Consider the following 25,338-nt stretch of genomic DNA (forward strand, 5'->3'; position numbering starts at 1 on the left):
TGATCCAGCATTTCCTAAAAGCCCCATCTCTGAACACTGCCATACTGGGGACCAAGCCTTCAACCCATGAGGTTGCAGGGTTGCAGGGGTCATTTCATATTTAAGCCCTTGGGACCTGGGAACTTGATAGACATGCACAGTCCTGGGTCCCACCCTACACCCACTGACTCAGAGACTTTAGGGCCCAACGAGCTGGGTTGGACATGTGTCACCCACCCCCCAGTGATTCTGAGGCAGAATCATCAGACCTACCACAAGTTCAGGTTCATGGACCAAGTGGGAGCTTGGTTCATCTCCTAGAAAAGCTGAGCTATCATTCTTTTCTGAACACAGAGTGATACTTCAGACACTTCGAAAAAATAAAACCTTGAATAAGTATTAAAAACTTTAAATGGGTTCACTTCTTTTGACTCAGTAATCCAGATGCTGGGATTTTGTATTATATAGGGAAAAAAGCTTTGCCCATAAAGTATTCATCACTGTGCTATTTCTAATAGTGAAGCTGGATGCAGTGGTGCTGGGCTCCCTATTGCTTGGGAGGCTGAGGAGAGGGTCACTGAGCCCATGAGTTCAGGAGCAGCCTGGACAACATAGCGAGACCCTGTCTCAAAAAAAAAAAAAAAAAAAAAAAAAGTATACACACACACACACACACACACACACATAGTGAATACTTAGAAAAATGTGAAATGTCCAAACAGTAGATATTTGGTTAAATGCATTTACAATGTAATTTAAAATGTGGATGATTTGAAATAATTCAGAACATGCTTATGTGTTCATGGGAAAGAAGCAAGACTCAAAATTCTTCATAAGGAATGACCACAACTACATGAGAAAAAAAATTGCTGGTAGAATAAAGGCTGGAAGAAAATTCCAGAAAATGTTTGTATATGGGACTAGGATAAGTTTCCGTACTTAAAAAGGATTATTTTTTTTCTAATTTTATGGCAGCATGTACTCATTTAATTAACTTATCCCTGGGGAAGCCAGTAAAAATTGAGGAGGGGGCCACTATTTTTGCATTTGAAAGTCTCCTCACACATTGAAATAATATTGCTCAACAATAAGCCATACTTACATAGATACAATAATGTAAATATGATTTAACTAAATATTATGAGAACTCACAATGGAAGAATGAGAGTAGTGGATGAAAAATTTTATATCCTTATCTTTCATCATAAGGAGGTAACCAATGATACTTCAAATCAAGAAAGAATAGCAGAGTCTTTAGAAACATGAGAGTAATTATTAGGAGGGACAGCTAAAATCGCTGAATCCCTTCACCATCTCTTTGGGACCTCACAGGCAGACAGGCCAGGAGAGAAGGGATCATTGTTTGTTTATGTGCTGTGTAGTCCCCAGCACCCAGCACAGGGTCTGGCATATAATAGATGCTTAATAAATACTTGAGCAAGAAAATAATGCTCTCATTATTTAATGTAAACCTCTTAAAAACCCCATGATAGAGATATCATCATGATGCTTCTATCTGTTTTCTGATGCTGGGGATCAAACCCAGTGCCTCACATGCTAGGCAAGCATTCTGTCATTGAACTATGTCCCTAGCCTTTACAGTGCAGTTTTGTCCCCTACTATACTACAAATTTACCATGGGCCATGGAATTGGTAAATTTTTTTGGTAACTTCTATCTTGGGGATAATTTATTTCTATGTTTTTATAATCTCCAAACACAAAGAAGTGCTCAAAGAATGTTGAGTAAATTTTGACCCTGATATTATAGAGGAAAAACTCTCCAAGTCCACACAGCTAATCCTGGCAGATCTGGACTTCAAAGTTCAAAAAGCTGAGCTCCAAATTGGGTGCTTTTTGTCAGTTAGCTGCATAAGGTAAGTCCCTGGTCCCCAGGCCTCTGGGACTGCTGTCCGAGGCAGACATTTGTACAGCCCTACAGCCCCTGCTGGCTGAGGGTCATGCGCTCATCAGGCTGCCAAGGTTTAGAAGTAGTGTACTCTGCCAGCTCAGGTGGCCTCCCTGCTGGTCTGATGGGGAGACCAGGCCCTTGCACATAAGGATTTAGACAAGCAGAAAAGGCACAGGAGGGCATTCCTGGCAGGAACCCTTCTTAATTAAAAGGAACAGGAAGAAACTGCATGAATCTAATGGCTGGGACACACACTGTCTTTGTAGGCCTGGGAATCACCACAGGAACCTGGCTCTCTGACTAGAACCCAGTGGGTAACTAACACATGTCTTTATCAAATGAATGATGGAAGGATGGATGGGTGGGTGGGTGGATAGATAAATGGATGGATATTTGTTAATGATAAAGTAAAAATTAAAAGGCTTTGGATATTAACAAGGCTTGGTTTGGATCCTGGGTCTGCTCTTGTCTATGGTGTGAATTGAGCATAGTATGTTCCATCTCTGAGCTGAGGTCTCTGAGAAGCTTTTGGGATGTTATGATGATTAAGTGATGCATATATGCCTGACCAGAAATGGAGTTCCTTGACCAGAAAGGCAAGGAGGAAGAGATGTAATGGGGGCCTGCAGGTGGCTGTCTTGCTATCATTTCCCCTTTTATAAAATAAATGGTGAACTTCCTTTGGGAAGCCATGTGGTTTGAGCAGTTTATGCCAATCAGCATATTCCAGTCCTTCAGCCTCTATGATTGGGTCAAGGATGTGCATGTGATTGAAGAGGTCCAATCCAAGTGAATCTTAGAATATTTGTTGGGACTGCTGGGACATAGTCTTTCTTTCTCATTGGAGCTGGGTTATAAAAAGCCCGTAGCCCAAAAGCTATAGGCAATTACTCTGGGAGTTGCAGATGAAGGATAAATCTGATGTTCTAAGAGACAGAAAGAATCACTGTTAAAATGCTAGATTCATCCTGGTCTAAAGTCCCAGCCTTTTTAGTTGCATAAGCCAATTAATTTCTTTTATGTTTAAAGTCTACCTGAGCCAGACTTGACACTAGCAGTCAAAATCATCGTGATTCAGAAAGGAAGAAAGAAAGATGACATGTAAATGGAAGATGAGGCCACAAGTATTGGGTGGAACCAAATTGTAAAAGGACTCAGATGCCAGAAATTGGTGCCCAATTTTAGCTATTATTTTCCACTCAACAGATAAACTAGAAAGAGCCAAACATCAAGCAACTTGCAGAAGATTACAGAAATTAGTTTAATGTGGAGCTGGATCAAGAAAAGAAATCCTTCCTACTTAGGGCCCTCTCCTGCGTGCTGCACAGACACCACACTGTGGAGAAACATACCCCATCCAAGGGCTATGAATCCCTGCAGGCACTTCCTTTCCGAGAAGAAGGAGATGACGAGGAGTGTGTGGAGGTAGAGGCCTTCCACCAGCAACCAGGCGTAGTTGGCCATGATGCAGTACTGGAAGAAGATCATAACCAGCTTACAGCCCACCTGGACAGAGAAAGGCAGGTGAGTCCAGGTCAGGTGGCCTTGGCTTCCCTCTAGTGACCAACCCAAAAGGAAAAAGCTCCGGGTTATAGGAAGCAGGAGCCAGGCCACAGTGAGCCTCAAGTTTCAGAGCCAACTCCTGTGGCCTTCCTGTCAGAAGACCAAGCAAGCCCATAGCATTCTCTAGAGAGTAAAAGTCCACAGGCCACATGGGTTTTGTCAAGATGGTCAATGAGCCATCCATAGGGAAGCAGTAACAGGGTTTAAATTCTGGAACTGGCTGCCAGACTTTATAAGGAAGAGTCTCCTTCAGTGGGAAAACTGCCCCATATTGCTCAACCCCTCTCATTTTTCTGATGAGGAAACTAGTTTAGAGAGGGAAGGAATTTCTGAGCCAAGGGTAACAAAACTCATTCCAAGCTCACTTTTCATGAAATAATGACAAAGGGGTGTGCCAACCACTATTAGGAGGCATCATTGATGATGACTAAAATGGCCCTGACTGGTTCATTATACCTGGACTAGAAAATTCCAAATCCTGACAGGGATGCCATGATGTAGGGTTCTCCTGATGGAGCTACTTCTTTAACATTAAGAGGCAGCCCTAGACCTAGCGTTGTGGCACACACCTGTGATCCCAGCAGCTTGGGAGACTGAGGCAGGAAGATCATGAGTTCAAAGCCAACCTCAGCAAAAGTAAGGCACTAAGCAACTCAGTGAGACCTTATCTCTTAAAAAAACACAAGGGCTGGGGATGTGGCTCAAGCGGTGGCGCGCTCGCCTGGCATGCGTGCGGCCCGGGTTCGATCCTCAGCACCACATACCAACAAAGATGTTGTGTCCGCGGAGAACTAAAAAATAAATATTTAAAAAAAAATAGGGCTGGGGATGTGGCTCAGTGGTGGAGTACCTCTGAGTTCAACCTCGTTACCCACATCACCCCCCAAAAAGGCAGGCCTAGCTGTACCCTAGGGGACCCAGCCATGTTACCCTGTGGGTATCACAATAGGTGACGTCATCTGAGGAGAAGAGCACAGCATCTTTGATGAAGTTGGACAGGGCACGCAGGATGAAGGACACGAACAGGTGCATGTGGATGTAGTTGCGGGTGCAGTGGAGCCTCCTAGAGGGACAGATTGCAAGGCTATAGGGGCCAAAGCCAGGAAGGGCTGGAACTCAGCCAGGCCCTCCCTGACCCCAGCGCATCCGAGAAGCCGGACATCAGCTTCTTCCAGTTCTCACCCGTCTCTGTGAACAGAACCTGAATGAGAACCCCAGTGTATTGTCTCATAACTGCAGGGTTTTTTTCTTTTTTTTTTTTTAAGCGAAGGTTGTAGGGGCAATATACTTTCTGCCCTGACCTACCATTTTCTCCATCTCCCAGAATTGCTTCCTCTGCTGTAGAAACAAAAAATGTGGTTACTTATTCCCCTTCTGCTTCAAAATGCAGGATTTCTCAAGGAGAGCCCGTTCTAGCTCTTGCGGAAGATGACTCCGCCCTCCTCACGTTTGAGTCAGATTCGACCAATCAGCGCTCCATCCCTGACTGTACTGATTGGTTCGGAGGTTGAACACGTGATCCAAGCTGAGCCTATGAGGACTCCCTTCCCAGGACTTTTGCTAGAACTGATGGGGAAGAGGTTCACTTTGCCCTTGGCTTTGCTGAGCTGATAGCGCTTGCCCTTGTCGCCTCTGGTGGTTATCTTTACCATTTCTGAAGAAAGGCTGCCAGAGAAAGAGGAAAGTCCAGAGCAGAGAAATGGAGGAAGACTTAGTTTTGCTGATTGCCTCTGAGCATCTACCTTCCATCCAGCCATGCCTAAAGCATGTGCCCCTGAACTTGTCAATTATGTGGGTCAGGTCACCTTTGTTTTCTTCAGTTGTTTTGAGGCAGATTTCTGTCTTTTGCAACCAGGAGTCAAAACAGACACCTATAAAGTGTTTCTTATAGCATTGTGAGAATATTAGAAATAACATTTCTTAAAAAAACTAATCTGGCCACATTATCAGTAATGCTTAGCAAGTGTTGAATGAGTAAAGGAATGCAGTGGTCACAGGAACTTTATGTTTTGGCACAGGTGAGCTTTATATAGAGAGGCGACAAGCCAGCCCACCCACACCTTCCTCTTTCCGACCTGAGCAAGTAAGACCCAAAGTTGGCTGGAGGATGGAAAACCGGCAGCATGTTCTTACCGTAAAGCACAGAGGATGCTGAGAGCAACAAGGAGCATCACCAGGGAGGAGCTGTAGCCCACGGTGTACATGACCTTCAGCTTCAGCAGGTAGGCATGCTGCAGAGAGAGCCACGTATCAGCCAACCACCCACCTGCTGGCCCTTATGTGCCCCAGTGCCTCTGCTTCAGGCAGCTTGAGCCCAACTGTCCTGAGTGCTATTCCATTTGTGCCCCAAGGATGTCACATCACAAACTGGTAAGATCATAACAGCTTGACTTTGGAAAAATTTGGACTATCCTCTGATGCCTATTCAAACTTGCACATTGTGTACAGAGCCCTTACCAACACTCTGAACTCAAGTCTTCTCTTGAATATGTAAGAATAAGGTGCTCACTGCCTTTTTAGGAAGTTATCTGGAGCACAACAGTATAAAAATAATAGATTTTTTTTTCTTATATGAAGCTAAAATTGGCTTTAATATTGCAGCTGTGAGTGCTTTTTCTTCCTTTTGGAGCCATTTAAATTAAATTCACCTTGAACATTAGAGGTATTATATAGAAGAGTTAGGAAGATACAGAGAGGTCTGTCATTTTCCAACAAAGCAGTTCTGCACATCTGTCCTTCACTTATCTTCTCGGCATTTATTCTGTGTTCTTAATCTCCTTCCACAATTCTTCATTATTTAGATCAATGAATATGCTCTAGTTTGTCAATCTCCTTAGATAAGATACCCAGAACTACATAGCTCAAGAGCTCCAGATATATTCTCCAACAAGGAAAAAGCAGAATGGGACCACCACCTGCCTGATCCGCACACTGTGCTCCTCTTAATGCAGTCAATTGGGCATTTACTTGTTTAGTAGCCACTTCACACTGTTGGCTCGTCTTTGGTACCAATGTCCATAGACTGAAATGTGGGGCAAAAAGTTAAAATTTGACATACAGAAATTGAAAACCTTCACTTAAGTTCTGAAAAATAAATTGTACAATGGTTTTTAAAAGAATCAAGTAAATGGAATTTAAAATGATATTTTTTTAGCAATCAAATTAACAAATACTTAAAAGCAATAACATTCTATTCAGATGAGAGTATAGTGGGAGTAAAACCTGCTTCCATCTCTCTGAAAGGTGATATTAAGATTTCTATCAAGAGCCTTTGAAACATACATTTCCTTTGATCTTTCTTCTACTCCAAGAATTAATTCTATGAAAATACAGCTACTTTTCATATCTGCCAGTTTTGCATCCACAAATTCTACCAACCATGACTGAATTTTTTTAAAATTGCTTCTATACTAAGTAAGTAGTACAAATATTTTCTCTTGTTATTATTCCTTGTTATTATAATGCAGCGTAACAACTACTTACACAGCATTTACACTGCATTAGGAATTACATCTAATCTAGAGATGTTTTAAGTGTACTGGAGGGGGCTGGAGCTCAATGGTAAAAGTGCTTGCCTAGCATGTGCAAGGCCCTGGGTTTGATCCCCAGCAACACACACACACACACACACACACACACACACACACACAGGTTTAAAGTATATGGAAGGGTGTTCTTGGGTTTATGTACAAATACTACACTATTTTATATATAAAGACTTGAGTATCCTGGGATATAGGTGTCTCTGGGGGTCCAGGATCCAATTTTTTGAGAATACTTCAAGATAATATAGTCAGAAAAACAAAAGCTTATTTATATTATAAAAATATTTCTTTCAGAACTATTGGTGACGGAAAAGAAACCTCCAACAACAGAAGAATTGTTAACTCAATTATTTTAAACCAAAATGACTTTACTATTATGCCACTGCTAAAATGCTGGTTTCCAGAGTTTTCAAAGAAGTTGGGACATGTCGATGTATTGTGATGGGAAAAGGCAGATACACATTTTACATGGGCAGGGTGATTCTAGCTATAAATGTAAAAAACATTAGGCTGAATTATATAAAATTGCCTTTTTATGTAGATCAAAATAATTGGATATTCCAGGGGATTCAGTCTCATGTATGTCTAGAAACAAGATTTTAAGGGGATATGTTGAATGTTAATAAGTGGTTAACTTTGAATTATAGGTTTGGGAATAGAGCTATTTTCTTTTGTATTTTATCTGTATATTTAATTTTTCTATACTGGGTCAATGCTATTTATAACCAAAATAAAAGGGTAATTAATTTTTAAATTAATTTGTTTATTTGGTACTGGGGATTAAATCCAGGGGCACCTCACCACTGAGCCACATGCCCAGTCCTTTTTATTTTCTTATTGCAACATGGTCTCACTAAGTTGCTTAGGGCCTGGCTAACTTTCTGAGGCTGGCCTTGAACTTACAATTTTTCTATTACAGCCTTCTGAGTTTCTAGGATTATAGGCATGCATCTAATTAATTTCTTAAGAAGTCACAAGAATTGGATTGGGGAAACTTGGCTGATAGCTGTTCATAGAAAGGCCCACGTTTGGGGCTAAGGATATAGCTCAATTGGTAGAGTGCTTGCTTTGCGTGCACAAGGCCCTGGATTCGGTTTCCAACAAAACACACACACACACACAATAATAATAATAATAATAATAATAATAATAGCCCAATCTCCATGGTATCACACAGGGTACTGTAAAGAAAGAACACAGGCTTCAGAGGCAGGAGACAAGTGTCCTAAGCCCAGGACTGTTACTCACCAGCTGTGTGACCTAGGGGAAATTAATCAACTTCCCTGAGCCTCAGATTCTTCATCTGCCAAATGAGGATAATCATATCTATGTTGCAGGCTTGTTGGAAGAATGATGAGGTAAATAAGGTTATCAGGATATAGTATCCAGACAATGTCTGGCATTTAGAAGACTCTCAGTATATGGTATTTTTTCCCCCACTCTATCATCTACCCTTCAAAATGAGTCAGTGGCATGAAATGGTAGGAAGTCTGAGGTATGAGGTAGCTGCTAAAAAAATTAGGCCTATTCTCAGTTACATTGATGGAGTGTTGAGAGCAGCTGGTTGCGCTGGAATGCTTGGAGTGTCATGTCCAGGTCGGGGATGTTATTTTAAGAGGCACATTAATAAACTGGAGCATTTCCGAAGGTATGAAAACATTTGGGTAAGTTATACCCGCAGGGAGGAAAAAACAACTTAGGGGAGAAAAATATCAGAATGATTGATGTGTAGAAGGCAAGATTTCACATGTAGTCTCCGGAGGGAAGAAGTTACCAGAAAATAAGTAGCTTTTGACTCAGAGTAACCACACATTTTTTGACAACAAGAGGTGACCTTGGATAGGACGCCTGCTAAAATGACACTGAACTTCCCTCCTGACCTAACTGCTCTCCCAGCAGCCAGGAGTCACCTCTCACGGATGAAGCAAAGAGCCCTGATGGGCAGTGAGGTGCCTTAGATCAGTGTTTCCTAGAATCTGGGACCCATGAAATGTCAAACTGGGGACAACATGTCAATCAGGAATCTTGCTGCATACAGGATAAGCTCTGCAGCTGAGCACATAAGCCTCACTCCCAGGGATGCTTGGACCAGCCCGTGGGAGCCTAAGGAGGCTCAGGGTGACCCATGAGAGTGTTGAGGCAGAATATTCTGCACTGTCCAGCGGCTGCAGTCATGGTCTGCCATGTGATCTCTAGCCCAGCTCTCATGCCTTCCTTGATCTGCCAGGTCTCAGCCAGAAACAACCCAGCTCCCTGGAGTCCTGATGTGACCCTTGGCTCCTTGGCTCTTAACATCTGTAATTAAGCACAGATGCCGAAGACCTGGAGTTCAGAAACCCCCTGCTGCCTCTTTGGGGTCCAATTGCCTGTCTCTTTGCTGTGCAGCCTGCCTGGGCCACCTTCTTGCTGTACCCTCTAGATCAGCTTCAGCAAAAATTACATATAAAGGGACAGAGAGTAAATATTTTAGGCTTTTGGTGCCATACAGTTGCTTTTGCAACCTCTCAACTCTGTCCTTGCAAAAGTAGACTTGTGCAAATGGTCTTGGCCATGTTCCCATCAAACTGAATTAGCAAAAGCACTGGCGGTCCCTGCTTGAGGCAGGCAAGACATGCCTTGTCTCTCTGTCAATCCGGGTCCACTGTGGGCATTCGTCAATAAATAGTGGTGTGGGCCAAGGAAGGATGTTGCAAGAAGACCAAGTAAGCTGTGTCTTCACCATCAGTTGACAAGAGAAAAAGACATTTTAACAATAATGATTAGGAAAAAAAGGATACTTCAAATCTCAGAGTAAAGCTCAAAGTTCATACAAGTTTGTGGACCAGCATTGAGGGTCATATCTGGAAACCCTTCCTGTCTTAAGGATTTTTTTGCTTATTTGTTTGTTTGTTTGTTTGTCTCTTTTCATTTTGGTTTCTTGTTTTGGAGACAAGGTCTCACTAAATGGATGAGGCTGGCCTCAAACTTGAGATCCTCCTGAGGCCTGCTGGGTCACCTGGGTCACTGGAATTATATGCATGTGCCACCAGGCTCTGGGTTTGTTTTTTTTTTTAATTTTAATTGTTCTATTTTTGTAGCATGAACTGAAGTCAACCTAGATCTCCTTTCCACCATTCTTGAATAATTGACTTTCTGAGTTGAGTCCATAATTGTGCATTTGCCTCTGTGAAGTTTCAGTCCCTTGGTTTGGGATTTTATAGTTTCAACTCTGCCATAAACATTGTGGTAAAGGCTCCAGGTTCTATTCTTTCCAGTTGACTAGTCTAAGCCAACAGTCTGTTGTGTTACTTGATAGATATAAATCCCCAAAACTGCTGGGCATGGTGGCACACGCCTATAATCCTAGAGACTTGGGAGGCTGAGGCAGGAGAATCACAAGTTCAAAGCCAGCCTCAGCAACAGGGAAGTCCTAAGCAATTCAGTGAGATCCTGTCTCTAAATAAAATACAAAATAGGGCAGAGGATGTAGCTCAGTGGTGGAATGTCCCTGAGTTCAATCCCCATTGTTCCCCGGCCCCCACAAAAGAAAACATAAACAAAACAAATCACAAAACCTACAGTTCCATGGGATTTTCAGTAATTCTTAAGGGTGTAAAGAAATCCTAAGGCCAAAAAGTTTGGGAAATTCCACCTACACCAATCATGCATACCTCTACTAAAGATTGGTTCAGAGTGGGGCGGGCCTAACCCATTTTGGGTCATGAGATGTGAAGACAGGCTCCAGGGGGTGTGGGGGGTGTGGGGGTTGGGGGGGTGGGGGGTGTTTGCAGGGTGTGTTGTGGGGGAGTCTTTCAACTCTTCAGGAAGAAACCTAGGAAGTTCCATCTTCTGGGCCAGAAGGAATGGCAGAATCTCTGGCCATGACTGCTGATGGCAACGGGAGCCTTAGGAAGACAAGGGAGAGAGATCAAAATAACCTGGCCCTGGGCGACTTTGTGGTGCTTCTTCATCAAAGAATCCTGGAGCCCATTCTCTGCCTTCCCTGATATGTGAGCTTCACTTTCTTAATAAATCAGATGGAAATTTGATATCTGTTTCCCAAAGCATCCTTTGACCCTCCATCCTGCCACCCATCGTGAGAATGTTCCTTCTTAGTTTGATGACTTTATAAACTTGATACACATAACCTCCCTTTCTACACATGAATAAATGACAGAAATAGCCCTTTGCAGAAGAACCCACTGCCCAGCGCTCCATGATCCTGTGTGCCCATGAGTCACTCCACGCTCCTATTGTCTCCAACTGGATAAGCCCCAGAAGGAAAGAAACTCCATCCTCCACCCACTCCTGCATGTAGAACAAGATGGATTGACTAGAGACGGGAATCTGAGAAAGAAGTCAGAAGCCAGTGTGGTCTGCTGCCCAACTTCCTCCTTTCCCCCATGAGCTTGCAGGGCTATTTTGAGGCTGTAATGTAATTATACGTCAAGCAGCTGGCGCATGATAGACATTCAGAACAACAAGCTTTTTTTTTTTTTTTGTAGGGTGGAGGAATGCTGGGGACCCAGATTCTCACGCTTAACCTCAAGCATAACAAACATTTATCTGGCACCATGAAGCCTCTAGACACCATGATAGCCTGGGAATAAATAAGACTTTCTAATTTGTCACTGCAGGACCCCCAGATCCAGACCCAGGCCTGGACCCTAGGAGGTGCCCAGTAAATGTTTGTGTGAATGGATGTCCACCTTTCAGTGAGAGGGATGGAGAAAGACGGCACATGCTGACCATTTTACCATAGCATGGTAGGTAACAGAGGCCAGCGCAGAGCACAGAAGGGGGTCTTCTTTGGTGTGGGTGAGGGAGACTTTCCAGAATGGGCTACAGTGGGTGGAATCTTGAAGGATGTGAAAGAATCAGGAAAAGAGAGATGGGAAGTGCTGTCTAAGCAAGGGGTCCCAGTGAGCAAAGGCCAAGTGGGGGACAAGATGGCTCAGGATATGTGAGCTTTGAGGGTCTGGGCTGTCCTGGGAAGGGAGCTGAGCCTGGGCTGGACCCTGACAGTGACCGTCTGAGGAAGTCTCAGAGGGTACCCAAAGAAGTTCTGCTCTGCACCAGATCCAAGAGACTCCCTTGAGAGCCAACACTTATTGAGCACTTACTATGGGGCCAGGCAGGCATCTCGCGCATCCTTGTACTGACTCATTTAGTTTCTCTTGACAAGCCTGTATAGTCGAACTATCAATAGCCAGATTTCCCAGACAAAGAAACTGGGACATAGAGCGATTAATTCCTCCCCAGAGACACCAAGTTCAAGGTCAGGATTCGGACTCACCATCCTGGCTCTGAGCATTTAGCCACCACGTGGCTTCTCTTTTGGTTTTATAAATAAAACCAAAGTCTCATGGTGGTATATGGCAATGTTCACAGTGCCTAGGGTCTTCCTGACCTTCACCTCTAGGTTGATAGACTGAGGTTGTAACACAGCTCCTGGAAGCTCAGCTGAGCAGAGAAGTGTGTGGGGGGGATTGAGAGTGGCCCCAGGTCCTGACCTCTGGACCACACTGGTATCCTCTGTCTCTTCTCAGGCCTCCCCACCTCCCAGGACCCCCTTGGGGTGGAGGTTGACCGGCTTACCCGCCTCTCATTGGAAGAGTCGTTCACATTAACCCCGCAGGCCAGGTCAGGCCTGGGGAAGGTTTCTGACCAGCCGTCTGCTGTGCAGTTTCGGAACAGGGAACCTGTGGGTGCCAAGTGTCCAGCAGGTAAGCAGTGGGTGCTGGCAATGTTATTTTTATACTGAAATCTATAGTGACATGTAAATGCTACAACCATTTTATAGCTGGGGAACCTGAGGCACATGGGGTTTCAATAATTGCAACGATCACACCCTAGTAAATGGGGAAAGGGGGCTGGAACTCTGGGGCTCCTGGCTCCAGGGCCCTTCTCTTCACCACGCACCACGTGCTAGTGCCCTTCTTGACTCCTGCCTGGTGCTTTGCCTGACCCCAAGTCCTGCCGACACATAACAGGAAGGTCCCCTAGAACAACTTGGGGAGGTGGCAAGGACCTGGCCACTCTAACAATGATCTTTACTCAGTCTACTGTTGTTACAAACCTTGCTCCAAGAAAGTTCCATTTCATATCTCACTTCATGCCCTGCTCACCGGGCCATGTGAAAGCCACCAGAGTGCCACTGAGATACACCTTTCCAGACAGCCACCTCTCACCAGAAGGCTGGAGTTATTAGTCCTTTAGCCAACACAACAAGGCTACCTGTGGAGACAACTGAAGTTCTGTTTGCCCCGTACACCCAGGCAAGGCTGCGGGCTGACCCCTCTCACCAGGTAGTCCATGGTTTCTGGGCTGCCCTGAGGTAGGCCCAGGGCCCTTGTGCACCAGACTCTGGCTGGATAGAGAGAAAGGCACATGAATGGAATTGAAGGACCTGCATGGAGCCCTCCCCATAATGGAAGGGAGATGCCAGCTAGAAGGCCCCAGGAGGAGGTGCCCACCTTGGACTGAGGTCCAGCTGCCTTCTATACTCTGGGCTACCAAGATCTGGATCCCCAGTTCTGGCGAGTGGGAGATATCATGAGGTGAGGACAATGATCTCTAGGTACTGAGGGGAGAACCCTGTCCAGGGGCCCCTTAACAACCCTGGCTGAGCCTGGGATACTCCTCTTCCATGAGGCTGGGCCACCACTCACAGAGTTCGGGACCAAACAGCTTCCACTGAGCTAGAGAAATGTGGCTGGGCTTTCTAGAAGCAGCCACTGTGCTGTGTACTTTCTGTATGGATTCTGATCCCATCCTCACAGACCCCAGGAAGGCAAGGGTTGTCTATTCTGCAGACCATAAAACCAAGGCCATGGTGCCCAGACGGGGTGAACCTTATCACTAGGCTGCCTTCCTGTCTGGCCCTTTCTTTCTGATCCCAGGTGTGGCTTCTAGCCCCAGGAGATTCTGTCCTTTGGGCTCCAGACATGCCCAGCCTATGAAGGGTCAGGGAGGCCTGGAGCCTAGGTCTCTAGAGGAGCCAGACTTGAGTTTGAAACCCAGGGCTGCTGTGTGACCTCACCTGCACCACTTCTCTGTGCCGGGTAGGAATAATCACCCTCTGTGCAAAAGCAAGCAGGACCAACACTGGCACATGGAGCGGGGCTAGGCTGCTGCCAGTACAGAGCAGGCCTTGCAGCCCCACTTCCTCTCCTTTCAGCCTTTCCAAATAAGGCAGGAGTGGACAGGCCACGGGGACTTGGAACTCAGGGGAGGCAATGGGAAAGAATGGTGGTCCAATTTGGCATGGTTGAATGGCAACAAACACCCAGACCTCAGATCCAAAGGTAGCACCTGCCTCAGGCTGACTGTGGACTCAGCCCACTGCACCTGGCCTGGTGTTTAGGGCCCTCTCCTCGCTGACCCAGCAGGATTCCCAAGAGATCTGCATGTGACCCAGGCCAGGGCCAAGAATTGCTGACAAGGTGAAGTCCCCTGCTGATAGAGCCACCTGCAAGGCTGCAAACATAGCATTGGGACTCCCTGGGGCCCTCATAATCCCTTGTACTCCCCCCGCCACCCCAGTTTAATTCCTAACAACTAAGGGGTCCTTAGCCAGGTACAAGCCAGCGGACACCTCAGGGCACCCCTGAAAACATATTCACATGCATTAGGGGAAGAATCAGTCCAATGCTGTCGTCCAAGCCTCCCGGCCCCTAATGAGGTTGGGGACTGCTGCTACCTCCCACTAAGCAGGAAGGAAAGAAGGGCCAGGCCTGACTGCACCCAGAATGTGTTTTTGAAAAAGCAATGCTGGAAGAAGGCGCCCTTTGAAATGCATCCTAGAGGGAACATTGAGGCCTGGCATGAGAACTCTCTGGGGCAGAAGGCAGCTATAGTTTCTCGAGTCACAAGGACACCCATCCTGTCAGGCCCATGTGGTGGGTACCCTGGGAAGAGTAAATTTATGAATTAACTCTGGTATTTATTTTTCTTTGTTCAAAAAGAAGGGTCCAGAACACCACCTTGTCATCACTGGGCTCTCCCACAGGGGTCAGAATTGGGGTTGGGGACACCACTAGGGGGAGATTTTCTTCCTGAAGGGAGATAAGGAGCAGGAGTCCAAGGTTCTGGGTGACTAGCAGAAGGTCCTGATCTGTGTTTATGGACCAGCTGACTCCCCAAAGCCCGAGGCAGGACTGAGTGGGATGGTCCTCCCCACCACGCCAGGGCTGGAACCAAGCTCCCAGTAGTCAGGACCTCAGTGTGGATCTGCAGCCCACAGCGGCACCATGTGGTGGCAAGGTGAAACTGCAGCTGTGTTAGGCATCCCTATGCCTAACTCCATCCTTAAAGCAGCTTCCATCCTTAAAGCATGCAGACAGGGAATTGAGTCCCTGGGGGAGTCCCCAATGCGTGGTGAGTGATTTGAGGGTAGGGATCCTCAAGAGGGGTCAAAGGAATTCTAGTTAACGAGGAGGGAGTAACTGGGGAGTGATGTAATAGGCTGGCACCTCATCATCCCGGTTGCAGTGGGCACTGGTTTTGCCAGCCCCTCTGCAGAAGGACAGGAGGGAGGGGAACAGGAGGTGGAGGCACTGTGGCTCTGGGAGGGCTGGGGAGGAGAAGAGCTTTAAATCTTTTCAACAGGAGAAAATCCCAATCAGCCATTGATGGAGCACTGTCTGGGAGTCAGAGACCAGGAGGGTCTGGTCCTGATCTTGCACCTGACCATCAAGGTTTTCTAGGCCAACCATGGCTGTGTTGGTGTCCCGCTTACTGATCTTCACAGACCCTAGGACAGACATGGAAGGGTCAGGCCAGGAGTAAAGACTGTTGGTGAGTTTGCAGGGGAAGGGGGAGGGGCCGGGGGGAAATTTGTGGAGGGGAGAAGAACAAGGAGTGATAGAAGGTGGAAAAGAGAAAAAGATATTCAAAATTTATTTCCAAGTCCAGCCTTGTAGGCAGGCATTATTTATTGCTCCCACTTTGGAGATATGGAAATTGAGGCTCAATGACAATGAGCCACTTGGGCCATGCAGCTGACTGGCACAGGGCTGGACTGCACGACGCACGTCCCCTTCGGTTAGGTGTTGCCATATAACTGAGTTTGGGCTAAGAGAATGCAGGCAGAGTGGTGTCTCTCTCAGGCCAGGCCTTCAAACTCCCTAGGTGCCCCTCTGGGTCCTTTCTCCTGGCCAGCCACCCTGGAATTGCATGTGGAAGCCTGGGTGGTAAGGTGTAAGATCTAGCATCGCCATCGAGAGGAGAGTCACCTGCTAATCAGGGACATCTGTTTGTGACGTAATATGGACAAACATTGAATGAAGGCTTTAAGATTTGGGGGATTTGTCTGATCAGCAGCTCTTGTTACTAAATTAGGGATGGAAGAGTGGGGTTCAAGCCACCTGGTCCCCTTCCATATCCGTATTGTAGGGTTTTCAGTGGGGCAGAGGGACAGTGAGCCTCAGCAGCATGTTTCCGAAATCTGTGTGTGTGTGTGTGTGTGTCCCCACTTGCATGCGTACTTGAGTACTTACGTGCTAGAGAATTACAATGAGAAGAATCTACACTCATCTCTGGGGCCCCACAGTCTATCTCTGCTACAGTTTGGATCTGGGCCATTCCCTAAAGGCCTGTATACTAAAGACTTAATTTTCAGCTTGATCTTGATGCTATGCTACGGGGAAGGGGTGGAGCCTTTAGGAGTTGGGGCCTAACTTTTGGAAGTTAGGTCATTGGGTGTGCCCTTGAAGGGATTGGTATGCAAGTCTCTTCCTTTCTCTCTTTGCTTACCAGCTGCCATGAGGTGAGCAATTTTTCCTCTACCACATGCTCTCAGTCATGATGTTCTGCCTTACTAGAGTAACAGGCTGACCAACCATGGACAGAAATCTCCAAAACTGTGATACACAACAAAACTTTCTTCCTTCAAGTGGATTTTCTCAGGTGTTCATCACAGCCATGAAAAGCTGTCGAACATAGTCTCTCTGAACATTCTTTCCTTCCTGACTTTGGAAGTTTGGTGGGGTTTGGTGTTAAATGACCTGTTCTTTGGTTTGTCCTTGTTCAGGACCTTGTCAGGTGACTTTTCTTGCTCTGCCCGGATGAGGGAGAAGGGCAAGACCTCAATGATGAGGTAAGGAGTCAAAGGCAAGGACCCTGTCCTCCTCCCAGGATCACACAAACCATGAGAGGAGAGACCAGCCATGACTTCAAGGTCAGAGCACCAGAAGTCAGAAGTCAAGTTTGAGTCTTAGTTTCTCCATCTGTTGCTGTGAACTTTAAGGCAAACTGACAAATCTCTCTTAGACACTGTTAATATGGTCATTGCTCTTTACTTGGGTCAAATGAATTACTGGGTGTAGAGAAAAGGGCTTGCATTGCCCATGTACATAAAATGCCTGGTACAGGGTCCACCTTAAACCAAAGTTAGTCAATTAAGAAAATCCTTGTACCCTGTAGCTGTCCTCGGGAAAGGGTCTCCAGGAGGGCAGGGCTCCCAGGAGAGCCCTGGCTTACCCACAGGGAGGGCCTGGCAGAATGGGCAGAGGACGTGAGCACCCTGGAAGGCCACACATTTGGGAAACCTGGCACTGTCAAGAGTGGGGTCCTTGACCTGGGGGCCTGGAGCAAGGACGCTGCTGGTTAGGGGGACACAACATGGAAGGAGGGAAGGGATCCCTAAACGAGAGGCATGGGGCAGAGAAGCAAGCCCAGCATTCACCTTCCCCTGGACATTGTTTCCCACCCACTTCCTTGGGACTCTGAGAATTGAGCCCACCCTGACCCCCAAACAAGTCTTCCAGTCCCCAACAAGCATCCCACGATTTCACCACTGCTTGTCCCCCGAGAAGGCTTCGGGTCTCCTGCCTCTCAGCGGAGGCCACCCCACACAGCCCTCCAGCCAGGCCCCTTGGCTGAGTGGTCACCGTTTCTGCTCGTGAGCATCTGGAGGAACCTGGGGCACTGCACTTCCACGGTGTGTCCTGGTGCAGAGGAGGGCCAGCAGCTCATGTTGTCCCACAGCCCCTCACAGCCTGTGGAGAAGAGTCCAGGTATCAGACTGGGATGGAGTATGGGCCAGGAGCTGCCCCCCCTTCCACCCTGTCACCACCCCTGTCTCCCTGGCCTGCCTGGAGGCCTCATTAGACTCCTATGAAAAGTTCTCATTAGGTACTGGCTCCTTGTGTCAGGAACCAGTGGTGTCTAATAAATGCACCTTTTCACCTTCACAGCCTTGGACTCTGCCGTGTGCATGGTAAGTGCTCAGGGCTGAAGACACAAGGAAGGAATGTTACAGGGTCTCAGATCGGCCTTACCTAAGTGGGTCTGGATTTCTCTGCAACAGAAGGTGGCCTCAGCTTGGGTTAAATGACTCTGCAGCAATGGGCCTCCCTCCTGGCTGCACAGTACAACCACCCGAGGAGCCTCAAAAATAGACCTAACCAGGCCCCACCTCCAGGATTCCCATAGAGTTGGTCTGGGTGGGGCCCAGGCATGGTATCATGTTAAAGCTACCCGGGTACTTCTGATGTGATGGCAAGGTCCAGAACACTTGTTCCTTGATTCTCAAACTTCATCTTGCATCAGAATTACCTGGAGGGCTTGTTAAAATACAGAATGCTCAGTGGGCAGGGGTGGGCCTGAGGATGTGCATTTCTAACAAGTTCCCAGTTGATGCTAATGTTCCTGGGCTGGGGGTGACTTTGAGAAGCACTACCTTGAAGCTACACAAGAGTCACCAGTATGCTTGAGGGGTTTTGAGGATGTTGCTTTCTACCTCACTGTGTTCCCTTTAGGGGGCCCAATTCTTGAAGGAAGACCTGGTGTCAATACAGTGAAAAGCTGAATTTCTTATAAACTTACTATTCTTAGAGACACTGAATCTTGAAGTGGATTTCCTCTTTCATTTGGCTGCTAGGGGGTTTACATCCAGATTTGTGGTCACTTCTGGTAACTGAGAGACTTTGAAATGAGTCAAAAAGAAGACAGAACTAGAGGCCTTATTTAAGCAGGACCTTCTGGGTTATCTGATTCTATGGGTTATCTGATTCGATTGTCTTTGGACTATTTTGCAAATCTATACGTTTATAAGTGATTGATAACATTGCAAATGATTCTCATTCGTAGACACACATGACTGTGTCTGGCTGAAATACAATTTATTTCACTCTTCCTTGTATTCAGCCCAGTTTGCACCCACTTATACATTCATTTTACCATTCTGCCTTATATGTGAGGTACTTTGAATTCTCCTATGAACAGGCTGACCAACCAGAGTTCATATCTCACTGATTCCCTCACTAGTCAAATAAAATGCTGGGCAGGTATTCATTTAATAGGTGAGTTTATGACTATACTCTTCTACGAATCATCATTTCACATAATCATCTATTAATTCTCCTGAAGTTAATGCCAAAGTGAGAAGTTACTCCTTGTACAAGCTTTGGTGACCCATACCAGGTGGGAGGCTATCACTGGGGCAGGTTCAGGGGGGTCTGGAAACAGGCTAGGTGGACAGCCATGAGGGGAACAGCAGTCACCCCTCGTCCCACTTGGGGAGCGTAGTGCAGACCCACGACACCAAGGCCATTCAGAAGGACCCAGGTGGTCCTGAGTCCCAATCCCAGCCACCCACACGTGCTATCCTGGCTCCTCCCCTCCTCTCTTCTGGGGGAACAAATGTGTCTCCCCTGAGCTTGTCAGGAGGATGAGTTCAAAGGTCACGTGTGGAGCCCACACAGAGTAGAGGGTGAACAGCAGCCACTGCCTCATGTCTTCCCCAAGCCCACTCCTTTCCCACCCTGGCATCTGGAAGGAGCTCAGGCCGGGCCTTCTGAACTGCAGCCTGAGCTCTGGGGAATGGGAGAGGCATACAGTGTGTACGTCTTGGGATTAACTAGAGGGCAGATTCCCAGCTGTTCAAAAGAGCCACGGTCTATTTTTTGGCATAAATCCAACCAGATTCAAAGTACCAAAAACCTCTTCTGTGACACCTTCATTCATTCTAAGTGGAGTCTCCCTGATGGCCCACCCACTGCAGAGGTTCTGACCCTCAGGGCCCATCAGAATCAGCTGGGAATGTGGCTCAGCGGTAGAGCACTTGCCTGGCATGCTGGGTTCAATCCTCATAAGCACCACATAAAAATAAATAGGTAAAGAAAATAAAGGTATTGTGTTCATCTACAAGTAAAAAGATATTTTTTTTTAAATATGGTAAATTAGGAGCTGGGGTTAGGGCTCAGTGGTAGAGTGCTCACCTAGTATGTGTGAGGTACTGGGTTCGATCCTCAGCACCACATAAATGTAAAATAAAGATATTATGTCCAACTACAATTAAAAAAATAAATATAGTGAAAAATATGGTAAATTAGGGGTTGGGGCTCAGTGGTAGAACACTTGCCTAGCACACATGAGGCACAGGGTTCGATCCTCAGCACCACATAAATAAAATAAAGGCATTGTGTCCACCTACAACTAAAAAAAAAAAAAAAAAAAGATGGTAAATTTTTTAAAAAAAGAGAAGAAAAAGGATCAGCTGGGAGTCCATCCCATGCATTGATTTCTGGGTCTCACCTGGAGAGATCCTAATGTGGCCATTCACAGGCCACACCCAGAAATCTGTATCTCCAGAGCTTGCCAGAGTGGCTGCATGGTGTGGCCTTCGGACCTTGCTTGGAGAGTTCACAATGCATTACCCTCCTCCCCAGAGCCAAGGACCCAGACTCCCAGGAGAGTCAGAGAGACAGCCATGAACCCACCTCCTGAGGAGGTCATGGGAGGTCACCTCTTGTCTGCAGCAACTGGGTTCAGTGGCCCCCCTGCCACATACAGGCAGAAACCTGTATGCCTGCCCACTGCTGGAGCCCCCATACCCGCGTGGGCCTAGCACAGTGAAGGAACTCAACACCGGTGGCTAATGAACAAATAAATAGACCAGTGCCAGATCCTGGACTCCCTCAATGTCCCTCTTGCCTTGACGTCCACTTGAATTAATTCCATGTCCAGTCCTGTGCTTTCGCTCCTCTGCCTGCCAGCTCTGGTTTGGCCGTTAATCAGAGGGGCTGGAGGCACCAGTCCCAACGCACATTTTTCACATGAAGAAGACTGAGGGGAAGTGACTTTCCAGAGTCACACAACCAGGACGTGCAGGGGCTGTGTCTCTTTGCCTGTTCTGCTGCTTGGTGCCATGTCCTAGCCTTCACCCACCTGATCTGTCACCAGGTGGCACTGACTAACCCAGCCAGGCTCAGGGAGCTGGAGAGAGGCGCCAAGGGGCAGGCCAGGTCAGGAGGGGCTGGGCTCGCAGAGGGGAGAGCAGACTGACAGGGAGGTGGGCAGCTAAGGCAGCTGCTTTGCGTTTCGGCCCTGGCCATGGCACCAGCCCCCAGAGGGAGGAAGAAGGTGGGCGAGCCCACAGGGGAGCCGGGACCTGAGTCAGGATCCTGGAAGGGGGTTTTAGAGGCAGGAATGGTGGGGGACAAGGGAAGGCTGTAACCCAGGGCAAGGACGGTAGGGTGTGGAGGAGGGAGACCCTGAGATGTAGAGGGGGGTTTGGATGGGTCCCCCACCAGCCTGTGAAAGCATCTACGGGGCCAAGAAGCAGGTGTCTGTCCTTCAAGGAACCCAGGAAATGAAAAGCCCTGGGATACTCCTGAATCTTTGCCCTGGAACAAGAGGAGGGCCCCGAGTGTCCATTTTGGACCTTCCCCACAGCACCCAGGTGGGTCACCCAGCTGCCAGCTGTGGATGCTGCTCTCAGGCAGGAGCACAGTCCCCAGAACTCAGCCGACTCTGGGTGACTGTAGGCTTCCCAGATGCCTTTGGGATGGCAACTTGGTCCTGGCAGGGTCCTTTCCAAATGACGTGCTTCCTCTCTGCACTCTGAGCATCTGGAGTCCCAGGAGGCTAAGGGATCCCTTTGTCCTGTTTCTTCAGGCAGAAATCTCCCAGTGGCCACAGGACCCTGCTGACAGTACAACCTCCCTGCCTGCTGGGGTGGCTTTTCCTGCCCTGGAAGCAGGTGGGCACTTCCAGAGCATGGATCAGTGCAGAAGCCTATCATGTCACTTGGAAAGGGAGGGACTCAGAGCTGGCTGGAGCCACCTGGCTGGCCACCAGGATGCTGGCAGACGCCTTCAGTCCATGCAACTGATAACCCATGCCCAGCGGGCCAGCCAGAGGCACAGAGTGCCAGGATGTCTGAGAGCCTTCCTGAGCTGGGTCACGTCAGGCAGGGCCCACAGGGACACCCAGCCTGGTGCTGGCAGAGGGCAGGGCAGGAGTGCCCTGTGCAAGGGGAACTGACTCCTCCCAGGAAGTGGGGACCCTACAGGCTAGCTCACTGCTGTGCCCTCCAAGTCAGCCACGTATAGAGAAAAGACACTGGGGCTAGAGCAGGGCAGGGCCAGGCCAGACCTTGTTCCAGACACACATCAGACATTGTTCCAGACACATCAGCAGCTGAATGTCACAGTAGTTCAGGGTCAGCTCGGGTCACTAGTAGAGAGGAAGAACAAGAGGGAAAGTGACAGGTGCAGAGTGACTGAGCCGGTACTGGCAGAAGTAGGATCCCACCCAACCTTCGTGTCTCCCCATCCCAGTGAGGACTGACACACCCCCTGATGCCAGTTGCCCTTTGGTGGCAACAGACCTGGCTGCCAACCCCACATGGCACTGCTGGTTTTCTGAGCACCCACGACATGGTCCCACTCTCTCCCAGCCTCTGCACAGACTCTCCCAGCATGCAAAGCGCACATCCCCCATAGATGACCTGGGCTTTTGGATGGTACATGGTTGAATATTTTTTATTTTAACAGTTACATTGTTTTCAAAAGAGAATTTAATGTGTTCGAAACATAATAAAGCTAACATGTCACATCTGATTTTATAACTGTTTATTGTTTAGGGTATAACTAAAGTTTTTTAAAATCCATTTTTAAAGGGGAAAATATTAAGGAAGTCAAAGTACAAGTGACACGTGGCTGTTACTGGCAGGGACCCCCTTACATGGCTCCCAGGATCTGAGCGGCGTGTCTCAGACCCTACCCCCAGATGTCCCCTTCCCCAGGATGGGCAGGAATGGGAGGAAAGGAGGGTACTCCATGCCTGGTGGTGGACATCCTGTCCTGGACTTGGCCTTCCCTGGGGAGCTTCCAGCAGGGAAGGGACACAACTCAGGAGTGGGGTTGTTGTTGGATCCTGGGCAGCTCTAGATCCAGAGCAGCAAAACTCACCCCCTGAGAGGGAAAGGGACTGTGTACAGTGCTACAGCTACTGAACCCTGAGGAGGGGTCACTGCCTCTAGAAAGCCCCGGCTGCAGCTAACGGAGCTTAGCTGTTGTCCCTACTACGGCCTGGCTGCAGGAGGTGGGATGGAACACCCCAGAAGCTTCAGTGGAGATGCAGGGGTAAGCAATGCCAGGTCACAAACACCCTGGGCAGGGGGTCTGGGTGAGTCCCACAGCCCGAGAGGACAGCATGGGGGTCCTGGGTCAGAACAGATGTCACAGCGAAACAGAATGGGCTCAGGACCCAAGCCAACCTTGAACTTGGTCATGCCGCTGACCTCCATAAGCCTCAGTTTTGTCATCTATAAAATGGCTCAGCCACATTCCCTAGGATTTTTGTGAGAACTAAATGATCTGTGTATGTAATAGAATATTATCTGATCTCTTAAACTCTGTTCTTGTTAATTCTCCCGACACATTTTCTCCCTCCTTCCCCCTCTGATAACTGGTTCAAAGTCTCAGAGGAAGGCAGGAAACTCATTTTTCCGGAGGTTTTCAAACATCCCTCAGGGAATGAAAGGCATTCAGGTGTGGTCTCAATGCTTGGGAGAAAACAGAAAAGGAGCAATACTTCCCCAGACCATGGAGAAACGGAGGGGTAGTGATGAGCAGGAGTATGGAAGTTTCCAGAAAGAGGCCCAGTTAGCCCCAAGAGGTGGGTTGAATGACCTAGAGGAGCCTGACTATGGGGACATGTCTAGATGAGACCACAGCCTTGCAGAGCAAGTGCCCCCGTCAGGCACAGAAGAGCCACATGGCGGGGGACGAGATGTCCGACACCATTCATGTGGAGCAAAGCCTAAGAAAAGGGGCTCCCCTGAACGCAGTGCTGCTAGGTGACTGACACCCCAGAAAGCCGGAGAAAAGAGCCAGAAAATAACAAAGCTTAAATTTCTGTCGCTCCAGGAGCAGAGTCAGAATTAAAGTCACAGAGAAGGGAAAATGTTCTCTTTCTACCCAATGGAGTTCATAGGGTCCTTTAAATTTATGAAGGCCCTGGCCCTGCTTAAGGCTCGAGGCAGACAAAGCCACCAGCTTCCTGTGTCCTGGCCATGGAGACAGAGAGGTGGCCCCAGAGGCATGTCTGGGGAGGGGCAGGGTGATTTTAAGAGGGCAGGATGGTGCCCTGGGGACCTCTAGGTGGCCCCACCCAGCCTGGTGCCTGGCACAGAGAGCCCTCTGCCAGCTCCGAGTCTGCCCTGTGTTCACCCACAGCAGAGCCTCTGCCCTCCGGCCTTGACTTATTAATACGTGGGCTCAGATGGCCTGACAATAACCTGAGACTATTCCTGGAGCAATGTGACAGGCTGCAGTGGCAGGGAGCCAGGAACAACCAGGCCCCCGGGGCGATTCTGGATTGGACCACCAGGACAGCAGGTGCTGTGTCCTTCCACGTCCCCTCCATGCCCTGGATGCTCACTTTACCTGCTATTGGAGATCACCAGGGAACCAGAGCTCCTCCTGGCCCTGCACCCAGAGCCCCCCGAAGCTTCTGCTTGTCGCCATTGGCCCCCCACTGCCTGGGGACTGGCAGAGCCATGTCTCAGGCGCTTCCTACCCAGCTACCTCCATTCATCCTTGTTCCCCCTCAAGACCCCACAGTGGTTCGGGGCGAGTCATGTGCACCAACCTGTTTCTTGGCTTCATGGTGCCTCCCTCTGCCTTTCTTGTCCCCACTTGGGCCCAGTCCCAGGTCATTCAGGGGGCAGCCTGGGGAGGTTTCCCTGGCTTTGCCATTGACCTGACCTATAGACTTAGGTCCAGAGGCGTGTTGCTCTCTTCTGTGGCAGCTGAACCACCCGCAAGCTGTGGTCAGGATGGAGTGGGGACTGAAATCCCAGGAGCAGAAGCATTCAAAACCACATCGAAGGAGACAGAGCTAAAGACCAGGGAGGTTTATCTTTAAACCCAGGAGCATAAGCCATTCAGTGAGATGAGTTCTCTGGGGAACAGTGAGTTCCCCATCACTGAAAGTATTCAAGCAGAGAGGGCCTTGGGATTCGTGAACTGGGAAGAGCATCAGGCACTGAAGGGAGACTGCGCCAGATGACATAAAGGACCTTGGAATCCTGGGGCTGAGAGGCTACTGCCTTGGAGCAGGCTGCTCAT

General features: G+C 48.1%; 1 protein-coding gene across 1 annotated transcript in view; it reads right to left on the reverse strand.

Annotated features, from left to right (window-relative positions):
* The window catches only part of LOC144250261 (secretin receptor-like), a 63,945-nt gene that overhangs the window by 14,771 nt on the left and 23,836 nt on the right, over nucleotides 1-25,338 (reverse strand). Inside the window, exons 3-7 of the mRNA XM_077792778.1 lie at nucleotides 17,869-17,976; nucleotides 12,575-12,678; nucleotides 5,586-5,683; nucleotides 4,383-4,515; nucleotides 3,242-3,395 (exon numbers count right to left, since the gene is read on the reverse strand). Of these exons, the coding sequence (XP_077648904.1) occupies nucleotides 3,242-3,395; nucleotides 4,383-4,515; nucleotides 5,586-5,683; nucleotides 12,575-12,678; nucleotides 17,869-17,976 (597 nt within the window). The remainder of the gene's footprint in view (nucleotides 1-3,241; nucleotides 3,396-4,382; nucleotides 4,516-5,585; nucleotides 5,684-12,574; nucleotides 12,679-17,868; nucleotides 17,977-25,338) is intronic.

This window comes from Urocitellus parryii, chromosome 1 (genome assembly GCF_045843805.1).
Source record: "Urocitellus parryii isolate mUroPar1 chromosome 1, mUroPar1.hap1, whole genome shotgun sequence".
NCBI lineage: Eukaryota > Metazoa > Chordata > Mammalia > Rodentia > Sciuridae > Urocitellus > Urocitellus parryii.